General features: G+C 39.2%; 1 protein-coding gene across 11 annotated transcripts in view; it reads left to right on the top strand.

The window, feature by feature from the left end:
• LOC149262923 (uncharacterized) overlaps window positions 1-26,173 on the top strand; it is a 302,883-nt gene that overhangs the window by 254,893 nt on the left and 21,817 nt on the right. For 2 of the 11 annotated variants that reach the window (XM_089425464.1, XM_089425448.1), the window contains one exon: window positions 5,990-6,387. The exons of 1 other annotated variant lie outside the window; for it this stretch is intronic. In XM_089425464.1, coding sequence (XP_089281590.1) covers window positions 5,990-6,019 — 30 coding nt within the window. In that variant the 3' untranslated portion in view covers window positions 6,020-6,387. Of the gene's footprint in view, window positions 1-5,498; window positions 5,623-5,936; window positions 6,388-26,173 lie in introns of those variants that run through there. 8 more of the 11 variants (XM_089425465.1, XM_089425442.1, XM_089425462.1 and 5 more) reach the window with 6 other exon arrangements.

Raw genomic sequence — 26,173 nt, 5'->3', positions numbered from 1 at the left:
AATCCTTTCTAGTTCTTGAGACACCAGTCCCAAAGACACCTATCCTTCCTACTTCTGAGGCATCAACCCCAAGGACTCCAATCCTTCTTACTTCTGAGGCACCAACCCCAAGGACTCCAATCCTTCTTGCTTCTGAGGCACTAGCCCCAAGGGTTCCGACCCAATCGTGTCAAGGCTCGTTTGATAGTAATGTTCTGCTCCCAGAACTCTTCATTACTGAGTTCTGCCTTTTTACAGCTTCACTGTAGTCTCCATGCTACAACATCAATGACAACCAGTCTTCTCATGAAGGAGTCTTTACAACTCTTCATACTGCTCACGCAAAATCTCCAATAGCCTTCATGACCTCTGATAATGTCTCCACACAACTTTAGTGAGTCCACTATTAGCTGCACTAAGCTCTGCATAAGAACCAACTTTCTGTTCAAGCATATGTTCTTATTGTCACAGTGAATGCTTTAGCATGACTATTTCTGTTGGCTAATACTGCCCTTCGACTATCTCCTGTCCTGTTGGTCCTTCGGCCCTTTTTTTGTTCTGATGGACCCTCTCGCTACCTCTGTTTCCTCCAACTGTATCAACAACGTACAACCACGCTCTGTTCTATGTTTTTCTTGTTTTATACATTCCTCATGCCTCTGTCTATCAGTTTCCTCTTTTCGTTGGCTCTTTGGCTTCCTCCTCAGTCTCTGTAGTTTCCTCTGCATCGCTTGATCCTTCGGCTTCCCTCCTTGGTCACTATGGCTTCCTCTGTCTCTTCGTGCTCACAAACACTCTTGAGATACGTTGATTCAACGACGAGGACCGCATAATACACAGAGAACACATATTCCAAGTTAGAACTGTAACAACGCTCCTTTTCAATCATCATAGATATACATAGGACTTTACAGTTTAACGCAGATGCCACGTCCCAATCGCAATCACAATCGCCATGATTTAGCCTCCTGAACTATCGTTCAGGCCTCCTGAACTATCGGGTGCGTTTTATATGCATCTTTGGCCTTAAGACCTCGTGCAATACAAAAAAGTTGAATACATAGAGTTATAAGAAAAAACATGAGCAAAGCGCTAAAGGCGGACTTCAAAAGTATTACTCTCGCATCTATAACTGCTTCGGGTCTGCCTTGTAATCGCAATCGGCAGTCGCCGACGGCCGATGGACGCGATATATATCAACTGTGTTACAATCGGACCATCGGGTCCGCAACATATATCGCAATCGACACTTTCGAAACGGCAAGGCCCTAAGCTCTTGCGATATGGTGGATGTGACATATTATGGGCTGTTTTTAATGCCTCCGTCAGGTCCATACATATATATCGCAATCGGTGATTCGGGGGTGACAACCTTTTATACATTGCAATATGAGATTCCCGATGGGCAGATGCGATGTTATATAGGGTTGTTGCTATAACCCATTTGGGTCTGTGTATATACTCCTCCACTCTTTGACTTAACCCATAACATGATTTCCACCAATCTTATGTTATATCACATTGTAATGGTCCGTGGGTCCACATATCTATATATATATCTCTGTTGGGGGTTTGGGGTGATGGCACATAGCCGAACCGTCGATTTCATTGTTGCCCATATATATATATATATATATATGCCTGCTCCGATAGTGTATTCCAATGCAACTATGATTTCCGCCTCCGATAGTGTAAATGCACACACACACACACACACACACATATATATATATGAGTTTTCTGCCTTTAACTCTTTCGCATTTATATATGTATTCCGCTCTTTGGCACTTTGGCATGTATTACTCCCGATAAGACTCCTCCTGAGCTCCAATAGCTCTGTTTTCTCCTTCGATGGCTTTGTCTTCTCTTTGCTCCTTCGCTATGCTCTCCGATAGCTTTGTTTTGCTCTCTTGCTCCTCTGTTTGCTCTGTTCTTCTTTGGCATATATATATGGCTCCTCCTATAGCTCTGATAGCTCTGTTTTGGCATATCTATATATATATATATATATATATATATATATATATATATCTATGTATATATATATATATGGCTCCTCTTGTAGCTCCTCTTGGTTCTTCTTGGGCATGTATTACATGCAATGCTCCTCCGATATGGCTCCTCTTGCTCCAATGTCTTCCTTTGGCTTTGCAATGTCTTTCAATGACCTCCTCTTGATACCTTCATACCTTGATGGCTTCTGCCTTTTTCGACATGCCTCTCTTGCTCTGATATTCTGCAAGATGCTTTGTTATGCCTCCTTTGTTAACTCCTCTGTTAACAGACTCTTGCTTATGGCTTGGCTATCCTGATGGCCTTGCTCCTGTCTCTTCATGGAGTTGTTGTGCTTCCCCTTCATGGATCATCTAGTATCTAGAATATTGTCATATTGACATCAATGACAACCTACGTCAACAATCTTGGTGGACCACTTTCTCTAAATCATGCGCAATAAATCTTTCTACATGATCAATTGCGGAGAGTGGATCACCATCAAACATGGGCACCCCACGTACCATGCTTCCTGTGACATGATTAGGGTGCACAGAGATGCTAGCGATGTACAAAGAGGGAAAATCATCAAAGAAAGACATCCTATTGAGATATACATTTAAATTATGTAGGAGGCGCCAGGGTGAATTTAAATATGCCTAGAGAAGTGCTTGCTTCACCCTACAAGCATTGACCTTAAAGTTCAATGAAGAATTAGGGCTTTGTTCTTCCAATGGAATCACCAATAATATACCAATGATGTTGTAAGGGAAACAAGACACACGTCTCATGTCCCCGACAATGGCACCAAAAATGTTACCGCTCAAACTAGCAGGGGTCCTAGGAGGGGATCCTATAGAGAAATTTACTAGGTCAAGGGGTAACGATAGAGTTATAGCCCACTGTCACCTCTGTTAAATCTCCCTACTCTTTACGAACTTTCACCAATGGGAGGAGTCCTGGCATGAGAGGAATCACTAGAAAGATGGATCAGTGATAAGATATTGGGTGATTCTTAAAGCCTATTCACAAGAGAGGCTCAGGTAATGCGCTTACTTGCTATAGAAGCAAGATGAATGGCTCTCTTAGAAGGGCTAGGGGATTACCAAGACCTAGGGTTGAAGAGTTACTTGAAACGAGGTGCCCAAGATCAAGGAATCTTGAAGAATAGGGTTTCTAGGTGATCCTTGTGAAATTGAAGTTATAAAGTAGTGGGACCACAAAGAAGACCAAGTGGGCCCAGACAAGGTCAAGGGTTTGGATTGGAGCAACCAATGGGTGATCTTGACCAAGCTAGGGTGGAGAATAGGATCAAAGGAATTTAATTTCTCTTGAAATTTGAGTATAATGATCCTAATGAAGCCACTAACCAAAGGATGCCTAGGAAAGAGAACGGCCTTCATGCTAGGGCTTGGAATATCTCGAGATTCCACCGTGGGATTGACCTCAAATTTGGAGGACCTCTCAAGAAGACCCCAGCGCAGTAGTGTACCAATTTTCATGGGTTTTCAATGTTTCAAAGTGATTTTAAGATGATGCCCTAGGAGGTCTACTAGGTTAGGGCTTAGAAAGAGGAAGAAAAGGTGATAAGAATATCCTTTTGTGATCACCTTAGGACTAGACCAGTGCCTAGCCAATTGGGAGAATGGAGTCAAATGAAATCAAAATTTAGATAGGCTTAATTCCAACCAAGGAGTTCCCCGGCAACTTCGTATGGCCTAAGCAACAACTAGGTTACAAAAGGAAATTTAGACTTCTTTATATTGCAAACAATGACTAATCAAGGAAATTCGTGAAAATTCATGTACCTCTAGGACAATAATTCATCATACTTCAAATGATCATATGAATAATCCCTCACAAAGACAAGCCCAACAACTTCACATAAGCTAAAGGGTAGCTACACCAGCTTCATGAATGGAAATATTCCATAGACAATTTTATGAGACAAAAATTACAAATAAGCATGAAAAAGGTACTCACAAGTATGGCAAAATTATTCCAATCATCAAAATGCAAAGAAATCGAAGCTCTAAGATAAGAAATCAAGCTTTTCCAAACATTGAAATGCATTAGATCTCCAATTCATCCATCAAAGTGGCTAGCTGAAATTCTCAAGAAGAGATGGTCCAATCCCAAAATGTGATGAGAGAAATGAATGAGCCTCTCATCTATTTATACAATCCATAAGGGGGTTTGAATAGCTTATTAGCCTAATAATGCCCCTTAATAATAAAATAATGTGCTAGAATAACAAAACTTTGTGACAAGCCCACCAAGATAACTCCATAATACAAAGATAAGCCTCTCATGAAGGCAAAATAGTAGATACAATGAGTCGTTGGGCCATTGAAGAGGCCTAGTGGAGTCCAAAGTGTGCCAAGGTGAGAGAATAGGCTCCAAACATAGTAATCAAGGTGGTGGCCTTTTGATATCCAAGCAAATCAAATGTGGTGTCCCCAAGTGGGTGTGGGGGCATAATGACATCCTCATGGGTCTCCAAGTGGATCGATAATGCTTGTATACCATATGTAAGGGCTAGAATGATGACATAAGCCCTCCCTTTGTCTCCCATGGTGAGACACATCCTCATCTGGGCCTTGGAATATCTGCGAAGTGTGTGGTGCAAGTGTGAAGCTTATTGGACATGGCGGTCTAGGTGCATCATCCTCATCCAAAAGGTGGAATACGAGTAATCAATGAATGGTGCTGAGGGATCCATGAAGTGGCAATTTTCTCTCTGCTATGGTGGAGGCCCATGGCTCTCAATGCTCACCCTACAAGTGCCAATATGACCCTCTGGAGGGCTTGGACCCCGTATAGGGAGACCAAACCCCAAATGGAGACCCACCTGCAATCTTGTATAAGATCATCCCCTTGCCTTCCAATAGCAAAAATCATTAGAGTAATCAAGTAAAAGAGCTTACAAATCATGGAATCAAGTGGACACTTCATAGTGGCATGCCCTTCCATATTGGACTTTAGCATGTACAGGTGTCTCGAAACTCAATAAGAGGGTTAACCAATGACCCTATTAGGTGGTTTCTACCTCTAAGGGGGGTGACATGTCCATGGTACATCCATCAAGTGGTAGGTGGCATGTGATATAATGATGGAATGGAATAAGGCATCTGGTGGCTGCAAGGGGCTGTTGGCTGTCGACTGAGGACCATCTAGGAGAAAAACTTTCCCCTATGGCTGTCACCCACAGGTGGTAGGTAACATGGACTAAGGCTGACATCTTGCCCTTGCATGCCTATGTTGGTGGAGGGAACAAATTAATATCTTATCTAACGTAATTATATTTTCTATTGTCATATAAGATGCATAATTTTTGAGAGAAAGTGAAAAAGGAATTGTAGTTATGTTGTGCCTATTTTTTTAAATCATCTTATGTCAATTGTAATTTTGTTCCTACCTTTACCATACTAAAAGTTGTATTTGACTACTAGAAGCTAAACAATATTATTAGTAATTATGTTCTCCGATTCCTCCACAGCCTTATTCATTCTTCTTGGATCTTTTAGGTATTTGATGGTTATCAACTCCAGAGTTTTACTTGCTATATTTACTGTACTCTGATTGAACATGCATGCAAGCATCAAAAAGATTTACCCGGGCTTCATTCAATGTGATCCTTCAAACTGGTATTCTAATTAGGGACGTCCAGATTATTTTTTCATTGAATGTCATCATTTAATTTAATTTGTATTGTCTTTCTACAGTTTTACATAATCAGTTGCATTATTGCGGGTAAATATATTTTAGAGGTAGCTCAAGTTATTGCCCAACATATATCTTCTCTCTTTATCTGCTCTGACATCTTAGTTTAAATTTATATCTTGGATGAATTCCATGTTCTTCTTTCTCTGGCTACATCTTTCTTTCTCTTCTCACATGCTTGTACTGCTACCTGAATCATACTTCTTTGTGTCGATTTTATCTTATCCGGTTATGTGCTTTAGGACAGGTTGAGGGCTAAATATCTAACATGCAGTCAACAACAATTGCCAACCAGGATACACGCTTGTGCAGTGTGATGCATTAACCGTGACTTGGACCCCTCAAAATTCAAACACCAAATTTCTCTGAGGCAGAAACTGATCAACTGTAAAAATTTGTTTTCTACAAGTGTTGCTCTTTTTGGCTACTGTAGAAACAACACCAAACATAGAGGAGTTATGATCTCTGCAAGTGCTCTTAAAAATATGATCATTATTGTGCACTACAATGATCTCTTTCTTCCATTTAACATTATAAGGTGCTTTGTGCTTTGTCAAGTTATACTTACTAAATATTCTTTTTGATATTCAGCAAGACATCATTCTTTTGTTCTAATGTTGCTGCAAACCCATGTCTACAACCAAATTGATAAATTCTAATTAAAACCCAACTCATATTTTGTTCTTCACATAAGTAATTTGTTGTCTCAAAATGTTGCCATAATGGTTATGCAAGATATCAATTCAATACTAGATCTTACATCCAAAACAAAGTTCCGGATGAAAGTATGAAGTGAGTACTGTACATAAATTTTGAAACTAGTATCATAACCTAAATCTGGTAGCTCTGTATATCAAACCTTTCATATTACTTTTTATAGGAAAATGTGCTGTCAACTTATAAAATAAACTCGGGAGGAAGAAAGTTATCTCATAGCTTGAGCTTATATTTTATGTTTAACTGCATAGACCAGGGGCAGGTATATGAGAGACTTTGATTCTATGCGTTGCTGAGGGTATAGATACAATTGTTTATAAACAAAGTTTTATCTTTGCAACAAAGCATTACAAGAAAAAGAATAGTAACAAGTGACTTTGCCTGGCATTGTTCTCCTGAATTCAATACAACAACAGTATAATGATTAAACTTACCACATCCATAACAAAACTTTTGTGTTACCTTTTTCACATTTATTTTTGGTATCTAGAGGAATTAGCAATTGGGCCGGTTTCATACTCTGCTGACAAGTAGTCGGTTTCATCCACTACCACTATAATGTCTAGGTGTCTACGTACACCCCTTCCATGGATTGAGGTCAATTGGGAGGATTTGAACATCAGATCTCATAGTTTACATAATACTTCATATCATGACCATCCCTGATTGAGCTGTCCCCTGGGGCTTGCTACATCTTCCACTTCTTTATGATGTAAGGTGCTATTTATTTATTTAATTTACAGTACAAAAGAAATAAATAACCTGTCATTCATAAGATTCTATTAATACTACCTCTATGTTAATTTATAACATAGAGAAAGTAGGGTTTATTTATTTATTTAGAAAGTAGGGTCTTTTTATTTTCCAATTGGCGTTATCATTGTGCGATTTTTGCATTCAGTTCGTACACAAATCAATGGTTTACTTGTGGCCTTTTATACTTTTAGGTCCCTACGTCTTTCCCAAATCATATCTTAATTTATCCCTGCTGCATATAACGCATTCGTTATGCGCTGAACATTGAATTAATTTATGGTTAACCAAAAATCAAACAAATAATTTATAAAGTTCACATTGTAAAACAAATATAATTTATTTTTTAAATTTGTTTAATTTTATTTATTTAGATGTTGATTGGTTCAAAGAGCTCAAGCCTTACTATGAAATCATTGCAATCCTGCAATCTAAGTACAACAATTACTATTCGCACTGCACCATGTCCGTTTGTATTGAAAGGCTAAAACTTTGCGACAATTATTATATTAAAATATTTAATTGTGAGGGCTCAGTTCATACGACGAGCAATATTTCCAGCGTGTTTGCTATTTAATATGTTGAAGTTTCTAAATTTACTTAGTTTAGAAACCCTTCATGCACTTATTCTGATTTATTCCTACATACTTTTAATTGTTCTTTAACAAGTTATTTACAAAGTAAACATTGAAAATAAACACTAGTGCATGCTCAACATATTACAGATCAACAACTAAAAGAAACAAGAACAAACAAACCACATGACACCATTATTTTTGGACCAATGTCCCCGGAAAAACCCAATGCGGGAAAACTGGTGCAACTATCTGAGGGTTTTCTTATTAAGCAATATCAAAGTACAATCTGGGTGCCGAAACTGGCCTACCCAACAGAGAATTTCCTTAGCAGCTATACCTCACAGTTTGAGAGAAATTTCCTGGCTGAAACCCTAGAAAACCCTTCCAGTAGCTCCTCAGCAAAAAACTGCTCTACAACCCTAGCGTCTGCCCAAATTGGACTGCGTCAGCCCCTCTCTGTCTCACGTTGGCCCTGTGTCAACCTTTCTAGGCTTGCGTCAGCCCCAGGAGGCCCTATGTCAGCTCTGGGAGCCTCTGCGTCAGCTGCGCTGGCCCCTCTGGTGCTCTGCGCAGCACTTGGCTACCTCTGTGTGGCCTTGCGTGAGCCCTTGCTGGCTCTGTGTCACCCTCCTTGGCTGCTGCGCTGCTCTCTCGGCACAATCTCTGCCTTCTCTGTACTCGATGCCCCTCAGTTGCTCTCTCGATCACTGATTCTATCTCTCTTAGCAAACCTTGCTCTAGTGTATTCTCCAAGTGACCCTCAAGAGTCCTGTTATACTTTTCCTATTGACATCTCAACAGCCGAGATTAAGTCCCTAATCAATGGCTAATATTAGATTTGGCTTGATCCATGTTTTTTGGACCATTCTAACACAGATTCATATTAATACACATTAATATTTTATTTTCCCTAAAGTTTAGACCTAGGGACTCCATTAAAAATATTAATTATTTTAATATCTCCTTAATTGTTTAGAATCTTCCCAAACCCGTTCTGGGTATTGGAGATCTCATGTGCCCCAACCTCTCCACCAAATTCCATGGCTAGAGCACATCTGATGCTACCCAAAATCAACACTCTCTCTTAGCGAGGACTATGCTCTAGCAATAGTCCTCACTGAGTATTACTCTGATCATTCGGCATCAGTACCTGTGCTGATGCTAGGCCTTCTTGCGCACCATCCTCTGCATTGTTGCCTCCTGTACTGCTGCCCATGGTTCTGCTACTGCCACTGCTACATCTGTACGACAACTCTCTCTGCATCTGTGTTGTTGTTGGTCCTTTCTCTCAACACTGCATCTGCATTGCACCTCCTCTCATCATGTTGCATCATGCTGCCCACTGTTGCACTACAACTGAGTTACTGAGAAGTAAGTAACTGATCTCCCAACTGACCTCCCTGTTGCGCTAGAAACACCCACTGATGTTGAAGATCCCTCTACCGCTGACAAGTGATCCCTCTCTCTGACCTCTGCGCTGCTGCTGCAACAAATCCCCGCATCTCGCACCATCACACACCTCGTTGTGCCTTCCTGCACTGGTGCAACAATCCTGTGCCTCTCGCAATGCTGCAGCCTGCTAGCTCTGCGTTGTCTTGGGACTCCTGCACTGTAGCTCTCTCTGCCGCTCCATCCGCATCCGTCTCTACCCATTCAGCCAGTGTTGCTACTCCTTGTCGGGGCTCCCATAGCAACGTCTAATCCAAGAGGCTAGGTACCTCAAGGATCCTGCCCCTCATCGCCTGCAGTCTGCCTGACTATAGCTCGATGTCTCTCCACTTCCGCTCAAGTGGTGTGTGTGCACTCATAGCACAGTCATCGTTTGTCAAAACTTCCTTCTCTGCCTGTGCTGGCGCTGCGTTAGTCTCGGAAGACTCTCCCTTACTCTTCTTCCTTGGGCACTGGGTCACATAATCACCCATTTCCCCACAGTGGAAGCACTTGATCTTGGAGAGATCTTTTTCCTTCTGCTTCTCTTGCTTTCCCTCAGATGCTAGGGCCACATCCTCCTCCCCCTGCTTGACCTTGATCCCTTTGCTGCTGCTACCTGTCTTTGACTGCCGTTTGATCTCTTCCTGGTGAAGAGCTGCCCATATCTTGTCCGAAGGTAGGAGAGTCCCTCTGCCCAGGATGCTCTGGACAAACACTTGCCACTCTTCTCAGACAACATTCAGGGCTGTCCTCACCATAAGCTCCTGATCCGGTGTCGCTCCTATAGCAGTCAACTGATCTCGGATCTTATTCAGTCCTCCGAGGAAGGAGTTAATCGTTTGACCCTTCTTCATCTGATACAACCTCATCTGATTCTCGAGCAACATTCTTCTCTGCACAGAAGTATGCTGGTACAGGTTCTTGAGAGCTTCCCACATCTCAACTGCCGTTTCCTTCTCGGCTATATGTGGTACCACATGATCCTTGACCCTGTCAAGGATAATGCACTTGGCCCTCACCATCGCCTATTTGTACTTGTCATTATCATTTGGGTCGATTGGGATAGCTATTGTCTTCAAGGCGAAGTTCTTGGCACGATTCCTGTCAAGCACTAATAAGATTTTGGCCTTCCAGATTGCGAAATTCGATGCTCTATCGAGTCTATCTTGGTCTCTTACCCCGTGTAGTGCCATGACGCTCCTCTACTTCCCTCCTGGAAGTTCTCTGTTTGACTCCTCTTAGTCTCTACTTCTTGTTTGGAATTTCTCTTTTGGACTCTCTCTGAGTCCTGATTTCCCTCCTAGAAATCCTTCTGTCGCTTGTCGAGATGCCCCCTACTCTGATCGTCTTGTGCAACTGCACTGCTGATCCTGGTTCCTCGGCTAGAAACCCTCGGTAACAACTCCTCTGGCCTTGCTCTGTCAGGTACTGTTCAGAGTACAGTACCTCACCAGCGCCACTCTGTAATATTTCTGCAGCCTTCTAGACTCCAACAACTGCCTCTCTGTGAACAATTTGGGTATCAGATATCAGAGTACAATCTGGGTGTTGAAACTGGCCTACCCAACAGAGAATTTCCTTAGCAGCTATACCTCACAGTTTGAGAGAAATCTCTTGGCTGAAACCCTGGAAAACCCTTTCGGCGGCTCCTCAGCACAACACTGCTCTGCAACCCCAGCGTTTGCCCAAACTGGACTGCGTTAGCCCCTGTCTCTCACGCTGGCCCTGTGTCAGCGTTTCTAGGCCTGCGTCAGCCCCAGGAGGCCCTGTGTCAGCTCTGGGAGGCTCTGCGTCAGCTGCGCTAGCCCCTCTTATGCTTTGCGCAACACTTCGCTGGCTTTACGTGGCCCTGCGTGAGCCCTTGCTGGCTCTGCGTCACCCTCCTTGGCCGCTGTTCTGCTTTCCCAACACAATCTTTGCCTTCTCTGTTTCTCTGTACTCAATGCCCCTCAACTGCTCTCCCGATCACTGATTCTATCTCTCTTAGCAAACCTCGCTCTAGAGAATAGAATGACTGATCATCTGGCGTACTCTCTAAGTGACCCTCAAGCCTCCTCTTATACTTTTCCTGTTGACATCTCAACGGCCGAGATTAAGTCTCTAATCAACGGCTAAGATCAGATCTGGCTTGATCCATGTCTTTTGGACCATTCTAACATAGATTCATATTAATACACATTAATATTTTATTTTCCCTAAGTTTAGACTTAGGGACTCCATTAAATATATTAATTATTTTAATATCTCCTGATTTGTTTAGAATCTGCCCAAACCCTTTTTGGGTATTGGAGATCTCATGTGCCCCAACCTCTCCACGAAATTTCGTGGCTAGAGCACATCCGATGCTACCCCGAATCAACATAATACACCCTCCTGATAGTACCAAATGGGCCATCTATCCAACCATGCCCTTGTAAACCCGTTTTTCTGATTAGTGATTTCGGCCACACTATTGACAACTGCACAAACTGGAATAGATGAGAGGTGTAGAAGAACATAGTAATTAATGCGACATTTACTCGTTGGGAAATATTGCTCGCCCTGTGTTAACTAGTTCGTTGTGAGTTAAAAACTAGCGACCTCTTATGTTAACTAGTTCATTGCGAGTTAAAACTAGTGTAGCCACCAAGGGTGTGGCTCTCAAATATGAACACCTTGCCATCAAAATTTAAACATTGTGATTTTATGTTTGTGCTTTTTTTGGCTTTAATTATTTCTTTTATTTCAAATTTAAGTATTTTAAATTCTAATTCAAAGTTTAAGTATTTTAAATTTTAAGTTAATTATTTAAAAATGACAATTTTGTTATTTCATAATTTGTATAATAATGTATTTGTTATTTGTTAATTTGAATAATAATTTTATACTTTTATTGGGTAAATATAAATTTAGAAATATAAAAATGAAGAATTGAATTAAAAGACCTCAATATAATTAAAATATTCCAAATTACTTTTAAATCATATTTTTCACGTAATATTTGCTCGTATATCATGACCAATTAAACGTCACATAAAAAATTATAAAATCAATAATTATAATTATAATTATATTTATAATGAATAATTAAACCAGTTTAGATTCATCTTAACTCTAGAAATATTGCTCGCCCAATTCATGTTAAAGAAAATGTCACTAGGTTTGGTATTTACAAATGTAATTTTGATCTTTGTACTTGTAAAGAAAAAGAAAGATTAGTTTTGTTATTTATAACAATGAGTTTGTTGCTCATTGAATAAGTCAAGCAAGTGAAAGAGTTAATGTCATGCTCTTCTTGAGCTCATGTCTAATGTATACAAGTCTACAAAATGTCTAGATTAGCCCTACAAGACAAGCACAATCCTTGAAGTCGACCAACGAAACGAAGTAAAAGCAGTCATGTCGGCTTGCATAAATGACACACCTCTTCAATCGTTCAAGTCGGCTTATTACGGAGAACGAAACCACTATATGTATACAATAGGGTCTGCGCAAAAGAGAGATAACTAAAACTTGGATTCCTCTAAAATATCGCGGACACAGAATTTGGATTCTCTGAGATCTTTGCATACATTTATGTAGCTTTTGGATGGGCACAATGAGACACATTATTAGACTCTCTGGAACTGCGCATGAAATCACAATGTAACCTTCTATGTGTTAACACTCTCAACATTCTCTCTAGACAATCACGGGTTAAGCATCATTGTGATAAGAAGGTTCTCGTTGACCCTATAGTAACTCACTATGTCGCGACATACATCTAGATGATGTCATAAGTCTTGGTTTATTTGTGATAATGATATCTTTGTCCCAACATACTTCCAGACATAGTCATGATCTTGATCATGATCTCGGTGGTGAATTGATGATACAAATCTCAATACAAGGAACAATGCAGTCACAGTCTTGGCAACTGTGTGACGATGATCTCCAAACAATGCACTCTCGACACAGTCACAGTATTGAATTATGAGGATCTTGGTGATTACATAATGACACTCTGTCTCTGTATACATGTCTCGACAAACACTCTAAAATGATCTCAATATAGTAGTGAGGATGATATTGATCATAATCTTGGTGAAGACGAGGTGCAACTCTCATATGTATACATATACATATCAATATGAATACCTCGCTGACATGAAGATGATCTCAGTAAGAATGCAACAATGATCTAACTGAAAGGGAAGCTATGGTGCAAAAGTAATAATCTCATTGTTATAATGAATATCTTAGTGAAGGTGTAGTAATGATGACCACGATGAAGCAACAGTGATGATGATGATCTCAACAGTAATGAAGAAGAGGATTGGTGTCTTGGTATTGGAGTGGCTCAATATGTCAAGGGTCTTGGTCTTGGTGTTTGTCAATTAGAATCTCTACAACAAGAATTTTGTGCGGGTTTTCCTCTCCAAGGAGAGGTTTTGGCCCTGGCAGAATGCCAACATCTTGTGTTCTTGTCTCTTTGTTTTGATAGCTATTTGATGAACTAAAGAAGACACGCTAACATTAAAGAATATGCTAATAAGAAAAAGTTAAATACCCCACAAATAGTTATCATGACAAGAAGAATCTCATTAACTACATTGTCCGAGATTCTTCAACACGATATCAGAGCTATGGTTGTAGTGAAAGGAAGGGCATAAAATAGACATTCAAGGATCAAGTTTCTAGTAGGGCATCAAAGCAAGCTGAGGGATATCAAGATCTACATTGAAGAAACAAACCCTGATCTTGATCAGACCCTAGCAATCTACAACAACAGTCCACAACAGTAAGGGTTTTGGAGAACAATAGTCAAAAGATGAAGCATTCAGAACTCGGGTACATGGCAACCTCCTACAGGATTTGTCATCACAAATCATTGATGTTGCATACTACAATATTTGAAGCATTACAGTGCCATCTCAAATCAAGCAAGGAATCATCTCCTCACCCTAGAAGAAGGTCATTCCAGAGGGAGCATCAATGCATCTTCTTCATTCATCATCAAAGTGATCAAGTAGAAGAGTTCATCTTCACTTGTCAAGTAAGTATCTTTCATTTTATAATCAAGTTTGGTTAAATGACTTCATGATTGCAAGGAGACCTATGGATTGAATGGGCCATCAAAAGTCCTTTCATGAAGTAAGGAGGATTGTCGTAATCCTCATAGATAAAAAGGAGTCAGAATCAAGAAAAAGGTCTCCTTTGAATTCATGGGAAGGAACTCTTAAGGTTCTCTAATCCCTATGTAACAACAAAGGAGACACATAAAAGAGATATGAAATGCTAGAAAATATACACTCTGAAATGCAATGAAGAAGGTCATATCGCTTAGACTTGTTTTAAGGTGTCAAAGAATAAACGAATATCTTTATGAGATCTCAATTGGAGATCTGAGAAAGATGCTAAGAATATAATCATCTTTGTTCCAATTGATAAGCAAGGCAACAAATGTCCATAAACAAGAAGGTTACCTCATTTAGCAACTTGTGGTCTCTATGCTAGATAGAGAAAGACAAGCTGCAAGGAAAAGTGTTGAAGGTTAAAAGACTCAACCATGTGCAGAAAGGAAAGGCAAGGTTGGTCATCAACCAAGACAGAATAAGGATAGCTAAGATTCAATGCTATGGAAAGATTTTGGAAGCTCATGTCACCAGATAGATGGAGGAAGCTGAAGAAAAGGGCCAAGAAAAGAGGGAGTAACAAATCTCTCCTATGAGTAAGATGGTATCCCTCACAAAAGGGTCTTATCATAAGCTTTTGTTATAAGATACGACAATGATGCTAAGATGCATCGTGCCATAATGAAAGCATTAGAAACAAGATCGCTTGACATCACCATGGGAATCATGAAGGACAAAATCCATGATAGACAAAACATGAAGGATATAGCTCTTGGGAACCTCAGTGGACATTGAAGGAAAGGAAGGAGTCATCTAGGACAAGGCTCATCATACATCAAGTAAAAAAGGAAACATCTGCCAGTTGGGGATATACAAGATCCTCAAAAATTCTTTGATGGAATTATCATTGGACAATTCAATAATCTAGAGAGGAAGCAAGTGTTTCAATGAGAACTCCAACTTATGGAATCCATGAGATGATGGTGTGATGACATGAAGTAGATCAAGGGATTGGAGATCGTTTTAATAAAGGAAGCTGCTGGAAGAAGCCTCGATGATCTGAAGGTAAAATAAGGTATGTATCCTTGTGTTTAATATTATAATGTCATGTCATATGGTTGCAGGTAACATGGATCATTGCTTCTATCTTAAGAAGCATGATCAAGAGAAAAATGATCTTCTGCTCTGAAAGGATGCAGGAAGGCATACATCACACTAGATGAAATCAACATAATATGTCCTCATATAAAGTATGAAGTGGTTGACTACAATGAAGAAACTTTGATTGACAGCTCCTGGGAATGGCATGTGTGAGATAGTGAGCTATGCAACCATGATGAAGGCAATCAACATCCAAAAGACCAAGAAGATTTGACTAGGAAATCTCCCGGAAAGATACAAAGACTTTGATGAAAGTTTGAAAAAGATGAAGACCCTTGACAATGGATATCTATGGGAGATGTGTCAATACGTGTGCAGGATGCTGATACCTACAAGAAGATGTCATGATGAAGAGCCATCTCGTAAGGTATGATTTGACTTAATATGATGTTTTATTTTCTTGAATAATATCTGGATAATGCAGGGCTACTTATAAGTACAACTAGCATTCATGTGATGGATGGAAGAAGCATGATGAGAAAGTAGTAGTCATATAACGAAGGATCCAAATATGAAGAAGGCCACTTTCCATGAAGTAAGGAATGACATGATGAACCAAGGAGGAAAGTGATCGATGGCTTTTGCCCTACAAGGAAGAAGCTCAATTGATTTTCATGACACTGGGGAGAGAAGTTGATAAAGCAACTAAAGGACCCACAAAGAAGAAGTTGTTGATGTATAGAAGAGTCCCTAGCGAAGAGGGGGCTTTGACAGGTCCCTGATCAAGAGGGAGCTTGCATTGGATCACCCCTGATTAAAAAGGAGTGACAATTGTGTTTTTCTATTTCATGTGTCATGCACTAGACCAGGGCTAACAGTGGTAAGTCTAGGTGAAGGCCATGAAAATAAATGTAAACACATGGTATCCTCCCTAGTTGAGAGGGAGAGATAAACACAACATTCTTGTCTTCACTTTGGAAGAAAGAATGGAGGATTGGGTAATCATCTGGCATCTGATGCTCTTTGAGGATGTGTAGGGCATCCAAGACAAGAGTAGGCAAGAGGACCGATATTCTTTTATGGTTGGGAACCCAAGATAAGAATAGTCCTAGAAGGTCATACTCAGTGAACACCCGGGTGGGTATGTACCTTGAGAGACAATGATGAAGGTGTCTATAGTCATTGGTCTCGCCAACATTGTGCTATGATCTGATGAGAGATAGAGCTGTTAGTCAAGGCCTTGTTGTGAAAACAATGTTGGTTACTATGATGCTATAACAGAGGTTACCAATCTAATTCTTCTTATGAGAAATTCTTCAGATTGAGAATGACCAAGTACCATTATAAACACCTCCCTAGTTAAGAGGGAGTGTTGAAGAAAATGTAACTAGGTTCGGTATTTACAAATGTAATTTTGATCTTTGTACTTGTAAAGAAAAAGAAATATTATTTTTGTTATCTATAACAATGAGTTTCTTTCTCATTGAATAAGTCAAGAAAGTCAAAGAGTCAATGTCATGCTCTTTTTGAGCTCATGTCTAATTTATACAAGTCTACAAATTGTCTAGATTAACCCTCCAAGACAAGCACAATCCTCTTGATGAAGTTGACCAACAAAACAAAGTAAAATCAGTCATGTCGGCTTGCATAAATGGCACACCTCTTCAATGGTTCAAGTCGGCTTATTATGGAGAACGAAACCACAATATATATCCAATAGGGTCTGCACAAATGAGAGATAAGTAAAACTCAGATTCCTCTAAAATATCATGGACACCGAATTTGGATTCTCTAATATCTTCGCTTACATTTCTATAGCTTTTGGATGGGCACATTGAGACACATTATCAGACATCTCTGAAACTGCGCAAGAAATCACAGTGTAACATGCTCTATGGTAACAATCTCGGCATGCTCTCTAGACAGTCACAGGTTAAGCATCGTTGTGATAAGAAGGATCTCAGTGATCGTATAGTAACTCACTCTGTCTCGACACATGTCTAGATGCTGTCATAAGTCTTGGTTTATTTGTGATAAGGATATCTTTATCTTGGCAAACTTCCAGACATAATCATGATCTTGATCATGATCTTAGTGGTGAATTGATGAGATACAGATCTCAATACAAGGAACAACGCAGTCACAGTCTTGGCAACTGTGTGACGATGATCTCCAAACAATACACTCTAGATGCAGTCACAGTATCGAATGACGAGGATCTTGGTGATTACATAATCACACTTTGTCTTTGTATACATGTCTCGACATACACTCCGAAATGATCTCAGTGTATTAGATATGATGATATCGATCATAATCTTGGTGAAGACAAGGTGCAACTCTCATATGTCTACATATACATATCAGTATGAGGACCTCACTGACATAAAGGGAAGCTATGGTGCAGAAGTAATAATCTCATTGTTATAATGAATATCTCAATGAAGGTGCAGTAATGATGACCATGATGAAGCAGCAGTGTTGATGATGATCTCAACAGTAATGAAGAAGAGTATCGATGTCTTGGTCTTCGAGTGGCTCAATATGTCAAGGGTCTTGGTCTTGGTGTTTGTCAATTAGAATCTCTACAAGAAGAATCTTGTGCGGGTTTTCCTCTCCAAGAAGGAGAGGTTTTGCCCTAGCAGAATACCAACATCTTGTGTTCTTGTCCCTTTGCTTTGGTAGCTATTTGATGAACAAAAGAAGACACACTAACATTAAAGAATATACTAATAAGAAAAAGTTAAATACCTCACAAATAGTTATCATGACAAGAAGAATCTCATTAACTACATTGTCTTAGATTCTTGAACAGTTCATACAGGCGAAAATTGTACGTTGTACATCAGAGGGATTTGGTGGAATCAATACGTAATTCCGCCACTCTTTGGACGACTGCTTTTGAAACGTTCGACCAATCGTTCTACAACAATTTTCTCACGGATTTAAGGCGAACATTGTACGTTGTACTCCAGAGGGATTTGGCCAAATCAATACATAATTCCACCACTTTTTGGACGTTCTACGACAATTTTCCTTGACATTTTATCATCTTTTCAATTGTTGATACTCAAAGTTCCATAAAATCGAATTTTCAAGTATCTCCGCATTGCGGCGATTGCTCTCCACTATTTTTTTTCGCGAACCTCATGCCAAAGTGGAACACTCCTTCTATAGCATAATTTGAGGGTTTTTTAATAACTTGAAAAATGGAATCAAGGTTTCTATGAAGACTTTATAGTTCTGACATCCTTTCAGAGAAATCTGACCAGTCTAGCATTTGCAACTTTTCATTGTATTAAGGGCTTTACACATGCTATTCACAGTTCAAATTTATTCTTGCGATTTGAGCACCATAGCCAAACCTAAAAGCCATTTATCGAAAACATTTAATGAAATAACATGAGTTCCACATTAATATAATAGGACACTTGCGCCTCTCGCGAGATGGTGAACTGTGGTAACATAAATATAAATTTTGGTGACCGACCAAAATAAACAATTCCATAGCCATCTTTTACTCATTTTACCTCAGTTTATGTTAATTATAATAGTGGAATAATGTAATTAGTTGATTTTATTTAATATAGATTAAATAAATAAAATCTATAATTAACATAAAGATGCTTCATAATATACAAAATTTATAACATAAGATGATGCTTCACATTTAGTGGATTATGAAAATATTAATAAAAATGATAATTTATTTTAGACTTTTTAAACCTTATTTATCTTAGGGTTTCTGACTCTAATTTCAGCTAAACTTGATTGTACACTTGAAATATCTCAAAGTCCGGATTTTGATTCCAAGGTCTACATACTATAAGTTCGATGTCATGAGCAATATTATATGGTATTTTTTTATTCTAATTTAACTATATTTAAACTAAGATAGAGTATCTACAATATAGCCCTTGTCCAAATTTGGAAGTTAATTCATACCTTTCAAAGTTCAATAATTAAATTAAGGTAAAGAACGCTAGCTAAGGGTCTTGAATTCGTATCTATAATGTTTGTTCATTTTTCAAAGTAGTCCCAAAGAAGGTTCCATCACAGTCGCAAATATGATTGAAAGGATTGAGATGAATATGTATGCAAGTTTTTATGTGTCGTGCAAAATGTTGGACCATGAAGGTAGTTGAAGTTTGAGCCTTGAATCCAAAGCTCTTAGAATTGGGATATACAAAATACATGAAATATTTTGTATACAAAGCATGTAAGGATTAATATTGCAAAATGACATTGATGAAATCAAAGATGCAATGGAATACTCACACATATATTTCACTAACCAACACTAAAATACACGTGTATAAGCACACTTATATAAAGTAAAGGAAGTTATCTTAGGAAATATACTTCAAATCCTACTTGGGAAATTATACTAAATAATCAAATTATTCATGTCTGTTTCATTATACAAATCATATTTTTATATAAGAATAATTGACCATAGTGAATACATTATAATTGGAAAGTTTGTTCAGACCATCTCCATAAATATCTCCATGAATCTCTCAAAATATCATTAACCCTAACTTCTCCAATTTCTTCTCATCTTTAACTCTTACATAGACTTCTAGAACTAGTCTTCGTCATTATAAATCATTATTTTATTTAGATATTATTCATTATCACAAGTAAGAGTGATTCCCTCATAGTACCCTTGAAAAATACTTGTGATTTTGATATGCATTCATCATCTTGGTCTCGTCTTCATCTTCATCTTCTACAATCTTTGGTCTTTTGTCTTCATTCTCAATCTCCTTCATTTTCCATCGTATACCTACAACACAAACATTGTTGAAGTCTATATAAAAAAACAACCATTCATCAAAATACATGGATAGCTAGTTGCTGTATTTGTCAATTCTTTAGAAAACTCTTTCTCATACATGGTTCATCAACCATTCCTCCATCATAGGTTTCTTATATCTATACATTTTATTCCTCTTGCATCATTATTATCATCCTCATCTTGGGTTTTGGGCTTACTCATAACCATTCTTTAGATGCTCTTGCATCAAAATACCAAGGAACAAAAACTTCTTCCTTGACTCATCTCCATGAGTTCCCTTTGGCTTTAAATGTCATCTAGTAAATTGTCCCATAGTTTACTTTGCTCCATCACATCCTTAGTGCAAGTCCCTTTTGCATGACTTGCAATCTACCTAATTGACTTAATTACTAATATCAATGTTTTCGCTAGGTGTGGATTGCCTCAAATTTGTGATTTTTGTTGATTTTTCGTGGTTACGGTTGGTATTCAAGTTAGCCAAATTAAAGAAAAGAATTATTTTTTTTGAGTTCATGTAGGATCCAAAAAAATAGGTCGGCCCCACCATATGAATGGGTGTAACTCTTGGTCAAACCCACTTGATTTGACCACTATATATTAACATTCAACCTCCTCCAATTTGACATCAATTTGGATCATCACAACGCCTATTCTTTTGTTCACATGTTGTTTGATTGAAGAGAAGAAGAAGATTGAACCTTTATGTTGATTGTTTGACTAAGTTCTAGGTAGTTTGACCAAAATTCTTGTAGGCAGTTTGACCACAGTTCTCAGGTAGGTTGACTAAGATTGATTCAGATTTTGAGGCAGCGGTAGGAAACAAAATTCTGGCCATGTTGACTAGGGTTGATTGAATTATGGGTGTTAATTTTCCACTGTTCTATGCTTAGAACAATCACTTAGCCCAACTATTTCTCCAATTAGAAATCAATTTTAAGCAAAATTAATCTTCCAATGACAAATAGAAATTGTAGATAGAACAATAAATCCAATATGCAATAGAAGACAACCAAGAGCAACGACAAGAAACACGAGATTTGGTCAAAGACCAGGGAAAAGCCCCATAAGGGAGAAAACCCTTTCAAATTCTTTTTCTATTAGATTTTCATCAAATGTTCAATGGAGAGATACAATTTTCCGATTCAACAGTAATGAGTCAAAGGTCAACATCTTTGACTATCCAACAATTCACTAGTCAAATCTGGTAAACAAGTCATATTTGCAATTTCTATAAAAGTCAATGGAAATCAATGACAATCAAAGATTCCCTAACCAGTCCTCAAGTCAATGGTCAAACAACCTCCAAAAGAGCTCAGTCAGCAGTCAAAATATTTGGCCTTCCTTGCTCGTCAAACCTCTGTCAAAACAGTCCCAAACAACTCCGTCAAAGGAGAGAGAAAACCCTATGGTCAACTTTAGATTTCTGTGGTCGAAGTCAAAGATCAACAACAATCAAAGTAGCCCAGAAAATCTCGATCCCTCCATAGAAAAATTCGGCCTCAAAAGATCGAAATTAAGCAAGTCAAATCAAATCAAGATGCCAAGTCAAACTTTGTCAACAGTGACCCAAACATAAAGCCAACGTAGAAATTTCAGATTGCCTCCTTTCCTTCGCACGTGTGAGCTCAACTTCCTTGATAGCAAACCTATACAAACCAATCACAAGAGGAGAGAGAAGAGAAGATGTGCTGATGTGATGTCCAAATGAGGTTGCCATGTTGTGAATTCATATGCTTCTTTGGAGACCCAATTATGACTTTAGGTCGACCTAAACTTTTGTGTACTTGTGGGTTTTCCATTAAAAAACAATATTTTTCCTTGACCAAATTAAATTCTTCCAAGGGAAAAGAGGGTCTTCTCTGGATAAGGAAGGTTTTCCAAAGGAGGGAATTTGTTCCTGAGCTGCCAAATTAACACTCCCTCTCAATTAGGGAGAAATTTATGACTGCATCATGAATCTCATCTCAAACATCTCATCATTAGCATCACTGAATCAAGTAATATCTCGTTTATGCTCATCTCTACTCATCTGCTAAACACTCACAAATCTAAAGAAGAAGAATTTGACATCATAGGGGAGCTCAAGCTACCACGCTTTATCCATGGACAATAGGTGAGATCTACTTACCGCAAGGGTAAGGATCACACTCTATCCTATTGACCTGTGACAATAGGTAGGATACCACTTACTTAAGGTAAGGATCACATACTATCCTATTGTCCGTTGATCTTCCCAACTTGACCCTCAGGAGTTGGTGGTAGAATACATGCATCCCATTACTTGGGCTGGATACCACTTACCCTAAATGGCAAGGATCACAGATTATCTCAAGTATGCTCACCCATCGGCCAGATGGGGAGTAGTCCCAAGAAGCCCAACTTGTGGGTAGGATGCCAACTAGGGTATACTTTGTCAAGACCAAAGAGAGACAATAGGTATGATATGATTTAACGTGGAAGGTAAGGATCACATACTATCTTATTGCTCGAAAATAGGTAGGTTATGAATTACCATGTAAGGTAAGGATCACAGACTATCCTATTGTCCATAGTTCCCTCAACCCCAGGAACTCTTCGGCTCAATTCCTCTCCCTATGAGCTCAAGCAGGGGGGAAGAACATAGCTCAGTGTTCTCGATCAGTCGAGACCCTTGCCCGGGAGGGTCACATCCATTAGTCCAAATTTCTCTTTGAAGAACAGGAACTTCCCTTTTGGCAAAGCCCTGGTGAGTATGTATGTTATTTGCTCGTCAGTCAAAATATGATGGAGTCGAACAGCTCCTCTCTGCACCATGTCTCGAATATAATGATACCCAATCTCAATATGCTTGGACCTATCATGAAACACAAGATTCTGTGCTAATCAGATCCCACTCTTGTTGTCACAATATAACATTGTCGTATCTAGCACCTGCTCTAACAACTCTCCAAAGAGATTCCTCATCCATATTGCCTCGCAGCTAGCCAGGCTAGATGCAATATATTATGCCTCGATCATACTTAAAGCTATGGAATTCTACTTCCTGTTCATCCAAGATATCATGGAAAAACCAAAACTAAAGCAGCTCCCTGATGTACTCTTCCTATCAATAACATTTCCAGCCTATTCAACATTAGTGTACCCATGAATTATTACATCTCCAACAATATATCTTAGACCAAGGTTAATTGTCCCATGCAAATATCTTAGCACATGCTGGGGAGAAACCCAGCGTGCATGGAGAGGCTCTGTCATGAATTGAATCAAAGTGTTCAATGCAAAACATATGTTTGGATGGGTGTTCACAAGGAGCATTAATGCCCCAATCAACTGTCAATACTCATAGGGGTTTGCCAAGTCAGGTTCAACAACATCTCCACATAACTTCTTGAAGTTCATCTCCATCTATGGCAAGGGACTTGCATTCTACCATTCCAAATCTTTCCAATAGTTCCACAACATATTTTCCTTGAGAAAGGAAAATCTCACAAAGTCTTTGCCACACCTCTAAGCCCAGGAAATAGTGCATCAAACCAAGATCTTTCATTTCAAACTCAAGGGTCAACTCCCTCTTACATGCATCAAAGATTCACTACCTATCAAGAATAATTCATCAACATATAAAACCAAAATCAAAGGCATACCTTGGACCACTTTGAAGTAGAGGTTCAGATCGACATTGTTTCTCGTGAATCCAAGCTTCACCATGTAAGTATCAGTGTGGGCATACTAAGCTGTAGGGGCTTGCTTTAAACCATATAGTGATTTCTTCAACCTGCAAACATGAATCTTCCTGTCCTTCACTTAAAATCCCATAGGATTCTTAATAAATACTTATTCCTGTAGTATGCCATGAAGAAACACATTCTTTACATCCATTTGGTGAAGGTTCCACCCTTGATTAGCAACAAGGGAAACAATAAACCTAATAGTGGTATAGCGGGCAAATGGTGCAAATAGATCGTCATAATATTCTCCCTCTTTCTGGGAGAACCCTCTAGCAAAGAACCTCATTTTAATCTTCTCAATACTTCCATCAACTCTGTGCTTGATCTTGTGTAACCACTTAGAGGTCATGACAGACTTTCCTTTGGGTCTCGGAACAACATCCCACATGTCATTCTTCATAATGGATTCATACTCTTCGGTCATAACATCCTTCTAGACCTGTTATTTCACATCTTCTTCAAAGGTGGGAGGTTCAACATGTATGATGTTGCTCATTGCTACAATGTATCCCTAGTACTGACATGGATTCTTGCTTTCTCTAAAGGTTCCTCTAGCAGTGGCATGTCTTTCAACATCTTGTAATGTATCACGAAGCCAAGGGGATCTCTTCCTGGCAGGGGGTCACATGGAGGAGGATTCAAGGGGTCCATAGGCTCCATGGGATCATCAACAATATCGTTCTCATATTTCGGCACAGAAGGACCTTCTAGTAGGTCCATGTCATCATCCTTCTACTCAGCGGGAGGCGACGGAGGAAGGTCCCTTGCTTTCTTTCCAGTGGCTTCCAACTTGTTCCTCTTGTTCTTTGGCACATGAAAGTACATGGGGCAACCAAATATCCTTAGATGACCAAAGTCAAGCTTCACAACTGTAAACATTTCTTCGGGAGTTTTGTCACCCGGGGTTTAATGAGGAACCTTGTTTTGGACATAGACTGATGTATTTGTGGCTTCTCCCCAAAGGAACTTTGACAACTTTTGATCATGCAACATGGCTCGAGCAGCTTCCTTGATATACTTTTTGTTTCTTTCAACAACACCATTTTGCTTGAAATTGTATGGTACAATAGTCTCTTTCTTGAATCTAGCCTCCTTACAAAAGTCAACAAACTCATTTGAGGTATATTCTCCACCATTGTTGGACCTAAAAACTTTGATTCTCTTCCTTGTTTGATTCTCTATCAACACCTTGAACATGTCAAATGCTTCATCCTTATAATTCAAATTGAAGATCCATGTTTTCTTAAAGAAATCATCAATAAATATTATATAGTAGAGGTAGCCACCAAGGGAGTGTCGCTTGGCATGGGTCCACATAGGTCAGAATGAATGAGTTGTAGGATATCACTAGTCCTACTTTTGCTAGAGCAATGGTCCCCTCGTCTTCTTTCCACTAGCACACCTCGGACATACACCATCATGACTAGATTGAACATCAAGGATCCAAGAAACCAATCTTCTAACTTTAGGCAGGGCTTCATAGTGAAGGTGTGCCAACCTTCGATGTCATAGCTCACTTTGATGATTGTTATCGTGAACCAATGCTTGCAGTGGTCTTCCATTGACTCTATAGAGTCTTTTAATTCTAGATCCCAAGGTGAAAGTGTCCCTCATGTGAGACTCCATAGCCTAGGTGAGGACCTTTCCTCTTACGAAGGCAACTCTCATCTCTTTACCTTCCAAGGAAGATATAGGTACCAAGTTCTTATTTAATCTTGGAACATACATAACACCATGAAGAAGAATAAATTCCCCAGAGTCCAAATGAAATGTAACAGAACCAAAGCCCTTCACAGGGTATGTATATTTGTCCCCAAGGATGATCTTTATATTAGAGTCCCTCTCAACCATATTTGAGAAGACTTCCCGATACCTAGAGAAATGTCTAGAAGCCCCACAATCTACCAAACAACTATCACAAGAATGTGGAGGAGAGGAAGTAAAAAGGGAAGAAATAAGAATATATTCAGATTGAGTGGCAGTGGCATTATATTCATACTTGGAGTTCCTTGATCTCTTTTGAGGACGATGGCCCTCTTGACGATCATCAAGAGAATCTCTTCTTGTTTTGTCATCTCCTCTTCTTCTATCATTGAACCTGTTGTTGTTGAAACCATGATTGATGTTGTAGTTGGACCTTGGAGCATCTCTCTTTTTTTGAAAGTCTTGGGCATAATGACCATGCTTGTGACAACTGCAACATTCAATATTCTTTAATCTTCTATTAGAGTCCTTTGATTCAAGGGCAGGCTTTATTAAACTAGATGATCTCCCTCTTCCTTTTCTTTTCTTGTCTTG

Source organism: Pinus tabuliformis, chromosome 6 (assembly GCF_031772625.1).
Source record: "Pinus tabuliformis cultivar Carrire ecotype Pingquan chromosome 6, CPIR1, whole genome shotgun sequence".
NCBI classification, from domain to species: domain Eukaryota; kingdom Viridiplantae; phylum Streptophyta; class Pinopsida; order Pinales; family Pinaceae; genus Pinus; species Pinus tabuliformis.
Note: the sequence above shows the minus strand (reverse complement) of the source record. Positions and strands in the feature narration are given on the sequence as shown.